General features: G+C 39.8%; 1 protein-coding gene and 1 long non-coding RNA gene across 2 annotated transcripts in view; one reads left to right on the top strand and one right to left on the bottom strand.

Annotated features, from left to right (window-relative positions):
• The first annotated feature begins 1340 nt into the window (after positions 1–1340).
• On the top strand, positions 1341–16557 carry LOC120746629 (CD226 antigen-like). The gene is made up of 4 exons (XM_040052059.1): positions 1341–1510; positions 3204–3536; positions 14881–15234; positions 15594–16557. The coding sequence occupies exons 1-4, from the start codon at positions 1438–1440 to the stop codon at positions 15698–15700; spliced, it is 867 nt and encodes a 288-aa protein (XP_039907993.1). The 5' UTR covers positions 1341–1437; the 3' UTR covers positions 15701–16557.
• The window catches only part of LOC120746652, a 33314-nt gene continuing 19542 nt past the window's right edge, over positions 4319–18090 (bottom strand). The window contains exons 2-4 of the long non-coding RNA XR_005698889.1: positions 13974–14978; positions 9224–9558; positions 4319–6033 (exon numbers count right to left, since the gene is read on the bottom strand). This is a non-coding gene — a long non-coding RNA (uncharacterized LOC120746652). The remainder of the gene's footprint in view (positions 6034–9223; positions 9559–13973; positions 14979–18090) is intronic.

The raw sequence follows: 18090 nt of genomic DNA, 5'->3' as shown, positions 1-18090 counted from the left end.
AGAGACTTTCCCATGATTTTCAAAGACCGTTCCCATGACAACCTCAGGTTCTCCATTGACCTCTGTCACCTCAGTTTTCCCTAAAACTAACATTGTCTCATTGATTTGAGATGTAACATCTGAACAGATTCAGGTAAAAGTGACCAGGAACAGCTTCAATGTGTAAACATCTGGAACATCTGTAGAACGATATAAATGTGTAAATCTGTCATTTTGGTCACTTTACGAAAAGTCTTCAAATGTCAGACAGCATGTACGACTCATACAAGCTGTGACTGAGCACTCTGTTCATGTAACACATGCTGACCACAGTGATAAACTTCACTGAAGCAAATACAAAAGCTTCAGATCGACAAACTCGTTACAACAATGCATGACGTCATCACCTCGTCACCCTCTGGAGAGAGAGTGAAAGAGTGATGCGTTCACTGTTGGCACTAGGGGTCGTGCCTCACATGCAGCTTCATTTATGAAATTAAAAACAAAAAGAAATACAAGTATAAATGTTAAATTAAACAAAAATATAACTAAAGGGATCCTGAGTGTTTTATAGGTGACGTTCAAGAAGAATCTGTGAAAATCTAACTTTTAAAATAATTTTAAAACAGGAAGCTGCTGAGTGCCGGATTGCTCTGTGCGTGTATGCATGTGTGGTGAGAGAATGAGGATTTTCAGTTTCAACAGTCGTGCTGTGTAAATGTGACCCGTCAGACTCATTTACAACAATCAGCCTTTTTAAGTCTATTTTCAATCTGAGTTCAAACAGTTATGATATGGAATGATTCACAATAAGGGAATATTTCATATATCGGTCCAGTCTTCATTCAATTAATCACAGCTTGAAAGTTTACTCTTATAAGTCAGCTTTCAGATAAATGTAGTGGTGCCAGTATATTAAAAGAACAACACTTGAATATAGAAACAGAAATAAAAGCACCTTTAATGTTTCCTGAAGATCAGCATTTCAAACAGTGTTAAATTTCACTGCTGTAAATTTTGATTTAAATAAATAAATAAATAAATAGCAGTGAGATAAATTTCACTGTTGACATATTAGATTAAAGTGTGATGTCATGAAGTTTATTAGCTAACTGTTGTTTACTTGCTAATCTTAGATTCACATAAAAGAAAGATTTTCTTCATGTCTATCAAACAATGCTGTAGCGGGCACTTTAAGGAAACACGAAGTCATGAATCACAACAATGTGTGGAAGTGCGTTTCCGGCTGACTTCACTAAAGTTAGTTTGAAACCGGGCCTCTGGGGAAGGACTCCTCCTCTGGGAGGACTCACTCGTCTACCGGGGAGGCACAGCCAGTGTTACTTTATCCAATAACAAGCGCGGACGTGAAGTATGACAAAAGGAAAAAAACAAAAACAGCCGGCTCCACTCTCCCACATTAATTCACTCGTGCACTTTGAATGTGCCTAATGAAACATGTTTGCTGTAACATCTCTGTGGCTCTGCTGGACTTTACTGTCTGTCTCCCTCGTGGGCTTTACCTGTGCAGGTGAGTTTGATTTTAAATCCTATCGATCTATTTCTTACCCGCTGTTAGATGTTCGAGCTGCTTTAGTTTCAGCTGCTCACAGAGGACGCAGGTCTCCTGTCACCAAACCTCTTCTGTCATGTTAGAAAGTGGATGTTAGTGTTTAGACTCACACACGTTTACATAACAGTTTGTATAATGAAGCTGTGAAGAGAAGAGATTTTATTACTGCAATAAATTTAAAGTGGTGTTAGATAAACATGGACAAACTGCTGTAAAGGTTTATTATTGATTCATTGATTAAAAGTTCTTCTCAGAGTTTTTATTTGTTTATTTTTTAAAGCCCATGTATCATTTTTGTACCACTTTACAAGTTTGTGCTACTTTGTGTTGGTCTGTCACAGAAAAACTCAGTGAAAACATTTGAGTTTGGTTGTAAGGCGACAAAATGTGTAAAAGTTCAAGGGGTATGAAAACCTTTTCAAGGCACAGTATATGCAGGTATGTGTATGTTTGTTTCATATGCCTGACATGACAGCTCATCATCACCTTGAGAGCATTTTAATAAGTTTGGGCACACAGATAAAGGCTAATAACACGTGAAATTTCACAAATATGTCATATTTTATTAGGTAATAATGAGCAGTTGCAATGCTCTCCATTTGTCCCATGTGAGTTGACCTTTTTTTTTTTTTTGCACGTTTCTCTGTTTCTATTTATTTGCTATGATTTGCCATTTGTTGAGTAACATTGCTGCACTCACTATCCCGGGTTTGTCTGTTGCCGGCAAAACAAACATTCTGCAAATTGAGACAAATACCCAGTTACATGTTTCTTTATATTTTATTTCATCACAGATTAAGTCATTTGTTCATACTTTGTTGTTTCTTTCCAGTCTCGTTTTTGTCAGGTGTGGGAAACGCCTTCTTCTTCTTCTGTATAGGGTTTATTGGCAGTTGGCAAATAGCAAAATGGTGCATTATCGCCACCAACTGGTGTGCAGGTGGGAAACGCCTGCCTAGCATTTTGTTGTTTTAAGTCCTGCTGATGTGACATCAAGCGGAGTTTGTACCACAAGTTTCTTTTTCCATAGAAATGCTTAATTTTGTTTGTTTCAAGTTCTGAAGGGGTTTGTTGAATCTTGTTTTTGTAAATAGAGACATTTATTTACGTAAATGTGCCAATTAGAAGTATGAGGAGGTTTTGTGTCTTTTTAATCATCTGTGTAGAGTTTAAGATCCCTCAGTTTAAGTGACAGGTACAGGCTGGGCTAATTGGAGGGAAATTGATGGCCCTATTTAAAGCCAGATTCAGAGGAGAGGTGAGCTGTGTTACCAGGTCCATGAACTGATGGGTTTTGTTAATCGAGTTACTTTTGGGGAAAGTTTTGTTAAGTTACACATTAAACGGAGTTCATTGTAAATAAATTGCTCACGTCTGCAAACCTGAAATTTCTGTGTAGTCTGCTTCCCTACAACCTTCCTTGACATTCGAGTCGGACTACCTCAACATGTTTGTTTGATTCATTTCTTAATGTGAGAACAATCAGGACACAGTTTGTTTCACAGATGCAGGTTCATATTGTGTGTGTGTGATGAACATTTAGCCTAATGTGCTGAACCCAGTGTGTACAACTCTTTGCTGATTGGCTGGTGTAGAAGTGAACAGATCAAACTTTCATCTGTAACCTCGCTGCTCTGTGTTTCCTTTTCAGACCACAAAAACGTCACAGCTGAGTCTGGACACAACGTCATTCTGACATGTCGAGCTCCAAACAACAACATAGTAGTAAAATGGAGCCGAGCTGATCTGGAGTCAGAATATGTTCTTTTGTACCGGGATGATCTGTCTGTTCCAGACGACCAGCATCCATCTTTTAAGAACCGGGTGGATCTGCAGGACAGACAGATGAAGGATGGAGACGTGTCTCTGATTCTGAACAATGTGACGGTTAATGACACTGGGACATACGTGTGTCGTGTCTTTGTGAGAAAAACACGCTCATGGAAATCCATCAGCAGCATCAACCTTCATGTTGATCCTCCAGGTGAGTGAGTAGAGTTGAGTGTGTGTGTGTGTGATCAGAGGTGAAGCTGCTTCCTGGTTGTTGATGTTTGTTTCTAAAGATGTTGTTGATGAGACTTTGTAGAAAGCAGCTGGTCTGAGTGATGTGATCAGAGTGCAGTAGATAATGTCTGACAGCAGTTTGAAGAGGAAATGGATTCTGTTCTGTTCTTCACTCATCACCTACCTGACAGCTGACACCTCACACCTGTTTCTCACCTGCAGGTCAGCTGGGAGGAGATGGACAGGATGGAGGGAAAGAGGCTGGATCTGTTGGACTGATTGTTGGTTTGGTAGTTTCTGCTGTGTTTCTTCTTGCTGTTGTTGGTGTTTTGATCTACAAAACACGTAAACGACAGAAGCAGGGTTCATACCAGCCTCCAGTTGAACTTCAGTCTGTTTGAAAGGTTTCAGTTTTTTCCAGCTGTTTCAGCTTCTCAGAGGTGACACTGAGCACTTCGGATAAAGACAGTTGTGGCAGAGTCAAATGTCACACATGTCATTAAGAATTGCCAAAAAAAGATCCATAATTATTTTTACATTTTCTTTTTCTTTGGTGTCAGATGTCGACAAACAATCCAGGAAACATTTAAACGTACATCATAGAGTCTCGACCTCCTGCTGAGCTAACATCTCTTTAACTTTTACTTTAACCTCCTGAGACTCAAACTCTTTCATGGCATTTTTCATTTCTCTTTGATATTTGGGCTGATTGGGACCTGATGAATGTGAAAACAAAGAATAACCAGATTTTATTTTTTTTTAAATCTAATTTTTGTTTCTAAGAAAAATGGGATCCACATATGAGGACATTCCTTTTAAATTTCATAGAACAGTGTCAGTATAACGTCCTCGTACGTGGATATCAGGCCTTTGTAGAGTAAAATTCTGTATTTTGGCCTAGACGACCGAAAATGTGATGTCCACATGTGTGGATGTGTTACAGGCCCAGCTGTAGAGGGCGCAGCCAGATTACGATCCTGTAAAACAGGAGAGAGAGTGAACACAGGAACCACGCTGCTGTTCGCCTGGTCAGTCTTACCAGAACCACAAGCTCACAACCCACAGCACTCTGCTGCCCTCTGCTGTCCAGAGTGAAATGACCTCCCCTGTAATACAAAACCTCATTATACCAGTAAAGTGAAACATGCACAATCGCCTCCATATATCACACCACTTAACTCACAGTTGTGACCACAGATTTGTGTGGATCACAGACGCCAGGTCCTAGGAGGTTAACATCAAACTACCTGCTGCTTCTCTCATGTTTGTATCAGAGGAGCTTCTGATTATTACAGCTTTAAGCACTGAACGCACTTCTTAACTTTGTTATTGTTCTTTAATATATATGCTTTTAATGCACGTTACAATAGTGGATGATGAGGTTTCATGTTTATTTTTTTAATGTAACTTTCTGACCTGTTGACTCAGTTCATCAGTTTTCAGGGACTTTCTGTTTCTCGTGTTTTTACTGTAAAAGTGCCTTCAGATGGTTGTTGTTTCCTGCTGCTTCATGAATAATTCTGCAGTGAAACTGAATCTGAGCTGGACCCAAACAAACCTCACTGAGCTGATGTGTAAACTGGATCTAAGCAAGAATCAAACTGCATTAAAAAGCTGACAGAAAACCTGCTCACTGACTTTCTCTCACTTTGACTCTGAAACTGTAACGAGAGACAACATTTAGACATTAACTGTCATTATATAACAAGTTTGTACAGCTGTAGTCTCGATGCTACGAACAGAAAACAAAAAATAAATAACTTGGTCATAAAAAGGTGTCGGTGTAACTGGCTCAACCAGGACTTTGCACGAGGGCTCAGACAGCTGTGTTCATGGTCGTACCTCAGTATTTACAGAGTCAGTGACCAATCTAGGACTGGTTCTATGTTCCCACCAGGAAAAGAAAACGACTCACGTTTTCCATCAGACATCTTTGTGAAACCCACAGAAGCACACGAGAAGATCAAGTGAGACCAAAGTTTACTGAACCTGCAGAGAAACCAGATCACTGCTGTGGAGACGACAGCACACTTAGAAATAACATGAATAACAGCAAAGTTACTGAAGACATGAAAACATGGATTACATCTATATTTTAGTTACATACCATTTATTATTGTTTATGTATAAATTACGTCTTGGTCATGCTTTTATTCTGAAAGGCCGGATGAAGAAAAGATTTCTTTTTTATATAAAAAATTTAAAAACTAGTTTAAGAAAGTTAAATTTTTCCAGCTTCTTTATAAAAGAAAATAATAATAACTCTCCATTTGAACTTTCAGTGATTTGAACTCAGTGCTTGTGTGAGGTTTCCTTCATGAGGAGAACAAACAGAATATAAACCAGTGTGTTTACAGTGAATGTGTCAGGTCTGAGCTGCTGTGTGGACCAGTTAGAGAGCAGCAGCTGGATCCCAGTGGTTGGACTGGTGGACGACTTCAGTGAGGAGTCGATGACATTTGGCTCTGGTAGAAACTCTGCACACACAAACACACAGGAGGAGAATATAAGCACCAATTATTATTATTGGCTCTAATTAGTAAACACAGAGTGAGTCTATAATGCTGGGCATACACGCTGCGATCTTTGGCCCATTTTGAGCCGATTTGAGTCGTGTGACCGTTTTGGTGATCGGCCCGAGTTTGACCTTCATCGTGCATCGTGTAGTATACGTGGGGTAACGAGAAGCCATTAACACCTCACGGCCAGCTCCCGATCATCAATCGCTTGGTCGGGAGGATTTCAAACCGACGGGTCACCACAGCAGCTCACACTGCGCACGCGCAAACACATAAATGTTGGTGCGAAGACGGAGTAGCACCGCAGCGCAGCGTGTGATCTGGACACAAGCGATGGAGGAACTTGTAGAACTTTTGAAAGCTCATCCGAGCCTTTTTAATGTGCCCTCACAAAATTATCATAAACACAACAACCGTGAAAATAGTTGGATTTACATTGAAAAGTCATGAAAAGAGTTCGATGGACATTGCTGCTCAATCACAGCTGCCTGATCAATGCCCCATATCGGTACTCACTGTGGATTACCAAATATACACATCTATAATTGCTAAACAATATGGGGCAATTATGACAGATTTAATTAATAAAGGCAAAACTAGCTTTATCACAGGACGTAGAACTCAAGGCAGTATAAGAAGGTCCCTCCAGATAATTAATTGGATGCAAACAAAAAAGGACAGTGCGGCCATAATAAGCCTGGATGCAGAGAAGGCTTTCCACAGTGTCGATTGGAGCTTCTTGTACGCCGTGCTTGAAAGGTTCGGCTTTAATAGAAATTATGCCCACATCACACCAGTTTTAGCCAATCTACATTGGCTCCCTGTTAAATATCCCATCAATTTCAAAATTCTCTTGCTAACCTTTAAAATCTTAAACCATTTGGCTCCCAGCTATCTATGCGAACGCCTCCATTTGTATATCCCTAATAAGGCGCTTAGATCTTCCAATCAAATGCTCCTGACGCAACCGAGGCCTCGTCTGAAGTCCAGAGGTGATCGGGCCTTTGCTGCCGTAGCTCCCAGACTCTGGAATAACCTCCCTCCTTATATTTGTTCCTCAGAGTCCATCCAATCTTTTAACTTGTGTCCTAAAACTTATTATTTTAGTCCGGCTTTTGATTCAAACTAGTATGCTATTTTGTGGCTAGTTATGTTTGTTTTTTTACCCATGTTGTTCATATTGTTTCCTGCCCTTCTTTTAACTGTTTCTGTTATTCTGTCTTGTGCTATTGCGCTGATCAACTGTGAAGCACTTTGGTCAACTTTGTTGCATTATTACGTGCTATAAAAATACATTTTCATCTGATTTGATTTGAAATCTATTTACCAATCTCCTACAGCTCGAATTAGAATCAATGGTAGCTTAACAGAGAAAATCTCTCAGAGAGAGAGAGGGACTCGCCAGGTTTGTTGTCTCTCACCTCTTCTCTTCACTCTATACATTGAACCGCTGGCACAGGCCATCCAACAAAGTGAGGAAGTGAGAGGAATAAATATTAAATCATCAGCTGATTTTCAGCTTATCATACTCTATTTAAAAAATCAAAACCAAACTATAATTCCACTGTTTAATGTAATTCATATCTCTGCCAAAAACTCGAGGTACAAAATTAATGTGACCAAAACTCAGATACTTGCTTTCAATTATTGGCCGTCTGAAGAGGTTAAAATAAGTTTAAACTGAACTGGACTGCAAAACAAATAAGATACCTGGATGTAACTGTGACTAAACAATTGAGTGACCTTAATAAAACAAACAATGATGGACTGACCACTCAAATTAAACATGATCTAAACCGATGATCAACGCTTACACTAGACTTTAGTGCAAGAGTCACAACAATAAAAATGAGTATCCTCCCACAGCTATTGTACCTTTCCCAATACCTGCCAGTTAAGATCTCAGTGGAAAAATTCAACAACTGTGACAGGCTCATCTCTAGATTTGTATGGAGCGATCAAAGGCCTAGAATAAAATATTCAAAATTAATACTGTCTAGGAAGCAAGGTGGTGTGAGACTCCCTAATCTAAAGCCCAAACCAGACCAGCGATAAAGTGGAGTGATCAGAACTTTAAATGGAAAGATATTGAAGTAAAAGTCCAGGATGTCCCAGTCCAGACTTTTCTTGGAAGTTTGCAACTTAAGAAAACTTTCCTATAACGTCCCACACTCTAGAGATGGGGTTTCGGCCGAGTTAAACAAAGTAAGTTGGAAAGAGAGGTTAAGACGTTAAACTGGGCTGATTATGATGTTGGTGTTGTACCAAGTGGACATGACTCAGGATCCAGGAAGTGGGAACAAAAAGGAATAACAGTGATTTGTACAATAATGAAAGATGGCCATTTGAAGTGAGAAGTGGAGATTATATGGCACCAAGGAAAATTAATGAACGAACAAAACATTTAAGGTTTATGTCAATAACTTTGTATATCCATATATATATATATATATATGCATGTAGGAAAAGTGTGTATATGTGCTGGAGAATATACGCTGCTGAGCAATGTAGGCATGCATATGGTAGTTGATTATAATTGGCACCCACATCTTTTATTCACATTAGTTAAGTTTGTTTTGAATGTATGTTTGTTGATTTCTCCTGAAATGTCTGCGTTTAAACTGTGACATAAACTATTAATAAAAACTACAGTGTCAAAAAAAAGAAAAAAAAACAATAAATGTGTATAAAGTGCTTTAAATACTCAGGTAAAGTAGAAAAGCAATAAGAACCAGTTCATTTACCGTTTAACAATCCTACTACTGCTACATTACATAAATATTGGCAGGCTGCCAAAGAGCAGTGAAAAAGAAGGAACTTCCTGTTTCAAGCAGAAACTGTGTCCACACTAACACTTCTCCATTTTGTCTTCACCTCCATATTGTGTTGACTCTACACTTCAACGCAGTACATTTATTTCATGGCTAAATTATTTATGCATGTGTCTCTTTTGTTTACTGTCAGTAGCATTAAAGATCCACAGTTATACAAACTCATTATAAAACAATAATTAGAATTTATCCTAAAATGTAACCAAACATTAAAGCTCGGCTGATTTTCTCATCAACAACATCTTTAGAAACAAACATCAACAACCAGGAAGCAGCTTCACCTCTGATCACACACACACTCAACTCTACTCACTCACCTGGAGGATCAACAACACTCAGGTAGATGATGCTGATGGGGTCATTCTTCAAAAGGGCTCTCTCCCTCCGGCTTGTTCCTCTCCTGAAGGCATAATACTTGTATTTCTCAGAATCAGAGACACGTCTCCATCCTTCATCTGTCTGTCCTGCAGATCCACCCGGTTCTTAAAAGATGGATGCTGGTACTCTGGATCAAACTGCTTGTCTCAGTACTAAAGGACATGTTCATCTTCCAGGTCAGCTCTTCTTCACTCTATAACTATGAAGTTGCTGTTTGGAGCTCGACATGTCAGAAAGACGTCCTGTGCAGACTCAGCTGGGACGACTTTCTAGTCTGAAAGAGTGAAAGAAACACAGCAGAGAGGTCAAAGTGAAGGTCAAAGTGCAGTTACTCGTTTTTACAGCAGCGATAATTAAGAGAAGCTACAAACAGAGACATGTAGTCACTTAAGCAGAGAGAGCACAACAGACACTGGAAGCTTAAGTTGATCAAAATCTGAGTATTGCTAGAGACCCATGGTACCCTTCTCCTTGTATCTTTGCCCCACCGGAGATGTGAACTCAGGAAGGGCAATGAAGACAGAAGTCGAGAAAACAGGTTCAACAAAATGAGACATCAGTGAATCACCATGTTGGATCATGTCAGTATTTTAAAGTAAGTGGCGTCTCAGATTAACGGGCTACAGTCAAAGTGTGTAAAACAAACGGTGGTGAATGGAGCAACTACAAAGTTCACTTTTCTTCAGGTCAGAGTTTGTGGATCAGGTGCTTTATGAAGGTTTTAATGGTCATTACAGGAACTGTAATGAAAGAAACTGTAACGAGTGAAAGAAAACTGTAGAAGCAATTACAGGTTGAATCTGGTAGTTGGGGTTGTTAGCTAAGATACAGTCATTAAGAAGCGGCACAACTAATATATCTACGCGAGCTAATTTACGATGTGCACCGCTAGAGTGGCCATTTATTTTTTAATGCACCTTCTCAGATTAATTCACTGCATGTCGTGCCATCAGTTAACGCTTCGCGTGCCGTGCCCAGGGTTGCCGACCCCTGTTTTAAACCATTTTAGCCTTGAGTGTCCTGTCAAACACAACAGACATTAAAGAGATAAGAAATAGATGCTTTTAAAAAATAAAATCTATTATGTATAATTACAAACATACTAGTTAGTATATACCCATATTGCAAATAACTCTAAAAAGTGTTATTTAAAAGCTTGATTGCTGTTAGAAAAATAAATTTTAAAGCGATTCAGATGCATTTTGGGACTCTGCATCTTGTCAGAAGGAATCAGCTCATACTCAGAAAGAAGGAGATGTGACAGAACTCTGTACCTGTGTGATTACAGACCAATCATAAATGGACTGGAGGGAGAGGTCTTGAGTCCTCCCAGTTGCATAAGACGTGTCATCTCAGAGAGATCACATACCACGGTCATACTTTATGATGCTCTCCAGTACAGCCTTCTGCTTTCCTCTATATTTGAATGCAATGTTTGCACCTTGTGTTCCACGTCGTTTATTTAAAGCTGATAATTGACAGAGCTACAGACCCATGACAGCCTTACACAGGTAGCCAGCAGCTATGACCAGCACTACTTGTGCAGTTAATAAAAGGACAGGTAATGTTTGTCGCGCTGTTGCACACACAGCACGCTCGTTTGTTTCAGTTCGTCAGTTGCAACAAGACAGCTTACCAACGTGTACGTAATAAGCTAATACTCCTGTGTGCTATACACTACAGTGTACGCTGTACACCTACTTACTGGTTGTGTCGCATCAGTCTGTGTCTCTGAGTTAACTTGTGTTTCTCCTCCAGCTCCGGACCGCTAAAAATGCGCGTGCTCTTTGTGAGCTCGTTCCCGGCTCGTAACCAGCGCGTTCTGCCGTCAAGGGCGATCATTGGTTAAATGTGATCATGTGACCGATCCTTTTATTTAGCAAAACTGTGATTAATAGTCAAATATTATTGTTGAGGGGCACAGACAGGACTCCGCACGCACACACACATTAAAAAAATATATTTTTTTAAAAAGTTGCCTCAACAAAAGGGCACTTTGGGCACCCATCAGGAAAGGGGCGGGTGCTCAAGCCCCTCTAGCCCCCCCCTCCACGTGCCTGGTAGTAGAGGCGAGAGGAAAGTGACCACTGTAGTGATGGGTAGCTGACGCCTCGTGAAGCGTTTCAGCACATTCCCCAAACTGTATCGATACTGTGTCGACACAGTGTTGCTGTTTTGCTCCATACTGACACCTGCTGGACCTTAAATATCATTGAAGGCAACTTACTTGACACTGATTCAATGACCTAGTCATTCTTGTACACTGTAAGGTATTGTACTGTCCATGGAATCAGTTTATATGTTTTACATTGCAAATATTGTAGATATCTTTAAAATATATTGTGAATGACATTAAGTGAAAATTAAAATGAAAGTATTGTGAATTTATTATAAATTTCTATTCAGAAAAATAGGTTTATCCAGTGTTTTTGCATTCAGTCTATTGCGTTTTTTTTTTTAAACCATTTCCACAGCTTTGGAAAACTCACAGGCATAGATGAAGCTGGGGTACACAAACTGTAAAGCCAGGTGGAAAAGGTTCAGATAAGATGTCTTCTTATTTCCCAGTACGTTAAAGGATCCTCTGATTTTGGAATGTTTCTCTCCGACACTCTCCACAATACTAAGGGGTTGGCAGTCCTTTAGAATAAAATTCAGGACTGCCTGATCCAGAACAATCTTCCTAGATGCTTGATTTCAAAATAATAAAACACATACGAATAATAATTTAAAAAAAAGATAATAAAGCTGTTCAGTGTCTATATAGGCTGACCTGTGTTCATTCTTGGTGTGTTTGTCTCCTCATTTTCATGTTTGGCTCTGTAATGCCCAAACACTGAGGAGGTGATTTTGTTTGTGTAAGAAAGCTCCGCAGAACAGATGCAACATTTAACCTGCATAAAATGAAATAAATAATTTACACTTCAAGTCACAATGCTGTTTTTCCTATTCTGATAGATTACACTGAAACAAACAGATACCTTATTTTCAGTTAAAAGATCAAAATGATCCCACACAGCAGAAACTTTTCTTTTTCTTTTGGGCTCCATTTTGTTATGGAGAGATGTTTTTTTGTTTTTTTTATCTTTGCGAGAGTAATTTTGTGGGGGTTTTGGTGGCGACTCATTTCGTTGTTAGATGCGGATGCGGTACCTTTTAAACACAGTTTGGCGCGTTGGCAATGAGCGATACAGCAGCTATATCAATCACGTGACTTTTTCTTAAAGCGATAGGCATCGCTGGGTGAGCTTGATACATGCGCGTCGGTGTGTCAGTGTTGCAGGACCCATCACCACAGCAAGATGTGTCAAGGGAGAATTACATTGCTTCGCTCGGTCATGATTTTCTGCTTTATCTTGCTTCCGGCTGCGGGTGAGACAACTGTTCAATTATTTTAAAGCCAATTTTGACATTGTAAATACACGCCACAAATTTAAGAAAATAAAAAACCCTGACTGTCTAGGTAGTAGACAGTAGCTTGTTGTTAGCTTGACACAGCTAACAACAAGCTTAGCTCGGCTGCTCGATAGAAAAAGTGTCAAGAGATAAACCGAGGGCTTCGAAAATAGGGGCTCTATTGTATAGTAAGCGCTGGCTCGCGGCTCTGCCTTCTGATGCTTTGTTGGCATTTTACCGGCATAGCAAATAGCATATACACGGTGGTGGCTAGTGGCTTTGATGGCTGGCTGTAAGGCGTTGGACGCTCACAGCTGATGCTAACGTTAGCATGTAAAACTTTTTTTTTAGCATGTAAAACGACTACAAATACTACAAATAACAAAGGCGTCCTCTGGGGGGGTCCCTTGAGGAAACTTAAAGCTCTCTCACAGTTGTAACATTGTTTTGCTCTCGGAAATGAGACGAGGCTCGGCGAATGGCTTCTTAAAAGCCCTGAAAAAAGCAGGGCATCAAGTTAAATCAAACTCTTGTTGCTCCTCTCCACGGAAATCCTTACTAAAATGTGAAAGCTTTGTAAGATCTGAAGAGTGCTATTAGTACGGCTTATTTAAACCCCCTTTCCACGTTGGGTGACACTACCGTAACTCTTCAACGCTGTGCGCAATCTAAAAACTCTAAAAACGGTCCACTAAATCAGCGACTCCACACTCAGATATACAAGTGAACACCAACTGTCAGCAGTGTATGACAGGAAGTGCTTCTTGGAGCTCTACTCGGGGCCAAAAAGCATGTGGAATTATTTAGAAAAAAAAAAAGAGTTGCCCATAGTAAAATGCAAAATGTGCTTTTTATTGTATGGTAGACCTCATAATAATTCCGCGGTTGTCTGAGGAGGGTTACTTTTATTTCTTGTCCTTGATTGTTCTTATGCAGCACGATGCAGGTGACGTTAGTTCTTCATAACATTGTCATGGCGGTGTTTTAGACAACTTACGTTGACCTCCTTTAAAAATATATATATATCATAAGTTTCCTTTCCAAATCACTAGATCAAATCTCCACGCACTGTTACATTATATGTAAAATAAACTGCATTAAACTGAGTCCAATTCCTCGGTGTATGCTTCTCGTCGTGTCGCACAACTCAGCGCCAGCTACACAATTTTTCCCCCACAAAGAAGCTCACACACAAGTGAGAGAGCGACACCGACCAGCGCAGCAGCCATGTTTGCGAATTGTAACCAGACGTGGCCTCTTTATAACTCTGTCTGTGCTCCGTGTTTTACTTACCCCGACATGCAGAGACTTTAAACAGTAAAAGCAGCTCATTTGTGCCTGATCCCGCACGGTGTTAAACATTAAGCGGTTGAAAGCAGCTGACATACTCAGTTTTCTCGACGCTGAGTACTGAGTTTAAAAAATAGCTCCGATATCCACAGCCAGACCCACGTCGTCTTCGGGTACGGAACATCCTCGTTTAAAGCTTTTAAGAAAGCTGTTTTATCGTCCATTAACGATAACACAACCGAACTTCACCGACAGACGCCACGAAGCGATTTCAGAGACTGGAACGAAGGGCGGTTCCTGTCGATCCGATTACAGAACCGACAGTCTGTTGGAAGTACATACAGCCCTCCCATTTGAACGGAGTCGTGCACGCGGACGAATACATTTGCATAAACAAAACGAAAACGGCAGGACAAGCGCGCTCACGCCGCTCACTAGAAGAAAACAAAACAACGTTAAGCCCCCTCCCCCAGCACCTGCAGAGTTAAAACACAGGGTTACCTTGGATGCAGTAGCATAGCAACGCTGGTTTCTGTCAAGTTTACCACACTTTAGGTGGTGCAAGTTTTTGTCCCTGTTCTGTTCTACTTAATAACCTCGCAAATATTACATATTTCTGAGGACAAGAACAAAGACAACAAATAAGCAGTTGTTCAAAGGTGTTTGCAAAAAATACTTTTCCCTTTTTTTTTTTTTCTTTTTTTTTTTTCCCTAAATCTTTTCAGATTGTATTTGTTTTATTTATGACACTGGGAGCTAAACACAAGTTGTTTTGTTTTGGAGGTCTGTGGTCACGTTTGTGTGATTCAACCAGCATAAACCAGAGAGCAGTTGTGTCTGTTCCTAATTCTAATTCTTGGCTGATGTAGAAGTGACTGTTTCCTCTCTGCTCTGTTGTTTCATCTTTCAGACCAAGAAACTATCACGGCTCAGTCTGGACAGGATGTCACTCTGACATGTCGAGCTCCAAACAACAACCTCATAGTTGTAGAGTGGAGCAGACCTGACCTGGGAGAAGTCTTTGTGTATCGCAATAACCATTTTGATTCGGATGACCAGCATCCATCTTTTAAGAACCGGGTGGATTTGCAGGACAGACAGATGAAGGATGGAGACGTGTCCGTGATTTTGAAGGATGCGATGATTAATGACACTGGAACATATGAGTGTCGTGTCTTCATGGAAGGAACAAATCGCGGGAAGAGAGCTCATCAAACTATTGACCCCATCAGTATCATCTACCTGAGAGTTGTTGATCCTTCAGGTGAGTGAGGGAGAGTGAGTTCAGTGTGTGTGAGCAGTTTAAAATCATATTAATATTGGGTTGATCTGAGTCATTTAAATGTGACAAATATGGAGAAAGAACATTACAGATTTCAAACACTTCTTTACAAAGAATCCATGTTTAAAAAAAATGGACTTTTTTATTTAATCCATCAAAGGTTGGTATAAAGTGCCTGCAGTGAAGACCAAAGGAGACATAGTGTTGTTTATATCTGCTGCTATTATTATAGTTAATAACACTAAATCATACGTGTTGTTGCCATGACTACTGCACCTTGTGCTTTGGTGATAAAGGAAATTCCCTTTAACCCCTCTGCTCTGTGTTGTTTCCTCTTTCAGTTCAGAAAAACATCACAGCTGAGTCTGGACAGAAGAACGCCACTCTGACATGTCGAGCACCAAACAACTTGTTGTTGTTGCTGCTGCTGTGTTTGTTTGTTTTTTGATCTACAGAAGAGTTCAGCAGGATTCATACCAGCCTCCACCTGAGCCTGTTTGAATAATCAGACCTTTTATTATTGGTTCTCTTCCAGCTTCTCAGAGGGGACTCTGAGCATTCTGGGTAAACACATTTGAGGATATCCTAAAATTAATTTCCACGACATCCAAAGTTTGATGTTAAGTGTCTGAAATTAGACTAAACATTTATTTATTCCAAACAATTTTTTTTTTTGTGTGTGTGTTTCAGGAAATTTAAATTAGTTTATATGTAAGTGAAACAGGAGCAAACTGAAATGTCACATGTGCCTTCACGAGGTGCCAAAAGAACAGTTTTATAAAAATTTAAAATGTTCTTTTTCTTTGGTGTAAAACCTCAACAAACAGACCAGCAGATATTTTCATATTTAAATGTCCATTATAGAGCTTTTAAGAAGTAGAAAACTGTCCCAAAGTGAAAGTTGTGCCTTTAGCTCCTTACTGTCCGCTCATCAACCTCCATGAACACCAGCTGAAGTCTTCATAAGAAGTTTAGTTTAGCAGACTAAAACTAAACTTGTCTTTATACTGTGAGCTGTAGCTGCTACTTCCTGCTCTCGACCTCCTGCTGAGCTAACGTCTCTTTAACTTTACTTTTAATATCAAACTACCTGCTGCTTGACTTTAAACAGATAAAACACTCATGTTTATATCACAGAAGCTTCTAATGTTTATTTTATAAAGCTTTAAGCACTCCACGCACTTAAGTTTGTTATTGCACACTGTATTCAATATATTTATTTGTAGGGATGGGTACCGGTGTCCGGTGCCATGATGGCACCGGTTCTGACATAAACGGTAGTAACCAGACCGAAAAGCAGCGCACATTTCGGTGCATTTTTTTTTTTCCTGAGCTGTGATACACTTTAGATTCTAGCCAATCATTTTACGTTTCCGAGGATAGTAGGCGGGTCCAGGTACGTACGTTCTTTAAGTCTGGCTGTACTTCACAGCATAATATGCAAACTCAGCAGCCTGAAACAAGTGCTTTAAGCTGATACTGTGATACTGTCAAAGGAGGTAACACCTCAAATCCGATGAAATACCTGGCGACGCATAGCGTTTTTTTTTTTTTTGTTTTTTTTGTTTGTTTTTTTTAAGCCGAGAAATGCGCCGTATTTGATAGCTTGCTGCGAGACCTCACACAGAGCACATTACTGTGTGTGGTGCCTGTTATCGGACCCGGAGTTAGCAACATCCCCCAAAAACCCGAAGAGGCGTCCTGCCCCCTAGCCCTGCCAGTGTAGCAGAAATGATGATGGCAGCAGCAGCAGCCGTTCTTCTCTGTGTGAGTAGCTTAATGTTGTTCATGTGTAATTTACGTTGAGTAGGCTAACCACGTTTTACATTAACGCATGTAAGGTGAACTAGCAAACACCATCATAGCTACATGCGGCTGTCCTCTTGTTTGATAGCAGATGCTCCCTTCATCCTGGCCAAAAAGGCTAAAGTGACCAAAGAAAAAGTGGAAAACAGCTAAACATGAGAGGTTTTTGGACAAAGTTTGTGTTTTTTTCCATTGTTTAAGCCCTGCTTCCAGCCAAGAGTGATACCATATATGCCCCATAGCTGCAGAAAAGGCTAACATTGTTATCTTTTTACAAAAAACAGCTGAACATGAGAGGTTTTTGGACCAATTTTGTGTTCTCCATTCTTTGAGCACCGTTTAAGCACCGGTACCATTTGGCACCGGTATCGGATAAAACCTAAACGATACCCATCCCTACTTATTTGTCTGAGCAAGAATCCTGTTTAGTTTTCATTCTGTTTTTATCACAAAACTTTCAGGCCTGTTGACTCAGTTCATGCAGTTTTCAGGACTGTTTTTACTGTAAATGTGCCTTCCGATGGTGTCTATTATTATAACGATTTCTCTTTAAAGTATGAATTCATATTGTATTAATTCAAAGTCCATCAGTACGTATATTTACCTTATATAATTGTATCTGCTGCTGCTCCACATGAAAAATTTTAATATTAGGATATTAAATCATGTTCATTGTATCTCACAGTGACACAGACAGCTGTGAACATCCCATTCATAATCAATGATTCATTCTTCTCTGAACTTTAAATAAACACATTAAAATACATTTTTCTTCATGTGGTCGTCTGCTCTGAGTCACTTTATAAATCTGCATCATGCTATATTTTACTCTTACTGTATGAAAACGTGCTGTGAGCGCTTCAGATATGACTCTCAGCTCTACGAGCCGTAATTTTTTTCTTTACTTTACTGATGAGCTTTCTGAAAATGGTCGTCTGTGTGCAGATTCTCTCAGACTGGATGAAGACAGATGTCACAGATGTTCTCTTTATTGCTCCTGACAGATCATCAGACATCAAACTTCACAGTAAC

This window comes from Simochromis diagramma, unplaced genomic scaffold, assembly GCF_900408965.1.
Source record: "Simochromis diagramma unplaced genomic scaffold, fSimDia1.1 OVJJ01000201.1, whole genome shotgun sequence".
Taxonomy (NCBI): domain Eukaryota; kingdom Metazoa; phylum Chordata; class Actinopteri; order Cichliformes; family Cichlidae; genus Simochromis; species Simochromis diagramma.
This window is presented reverse-complemented; position numbering and strand designations above follow the sequence as displayed.

Coding starts and splice junctions, on each gene's coding strand:
- LOC120746629 (XM_040052059.1), top strand. CDS start 1,438: ATGTTTGCTGTAACATCTCTGTGGCTCTGCTGGACTTTACTGTCTGTC. Junction 3,537..14,880: donor CCTTCATGTTGATCCTCCAG/GTGAGTGAGTAG, acceptor TTCATCTTTCAG/ACCAAGAAACTATCACGGCT. Junction 15,235..15,593: donor GAGAGTTGTTGATCCTTCAG/GTGAGTGAGGGA, acceptor TTCCTCTTTCAG/TTCAGAAAAACATCACAGCT.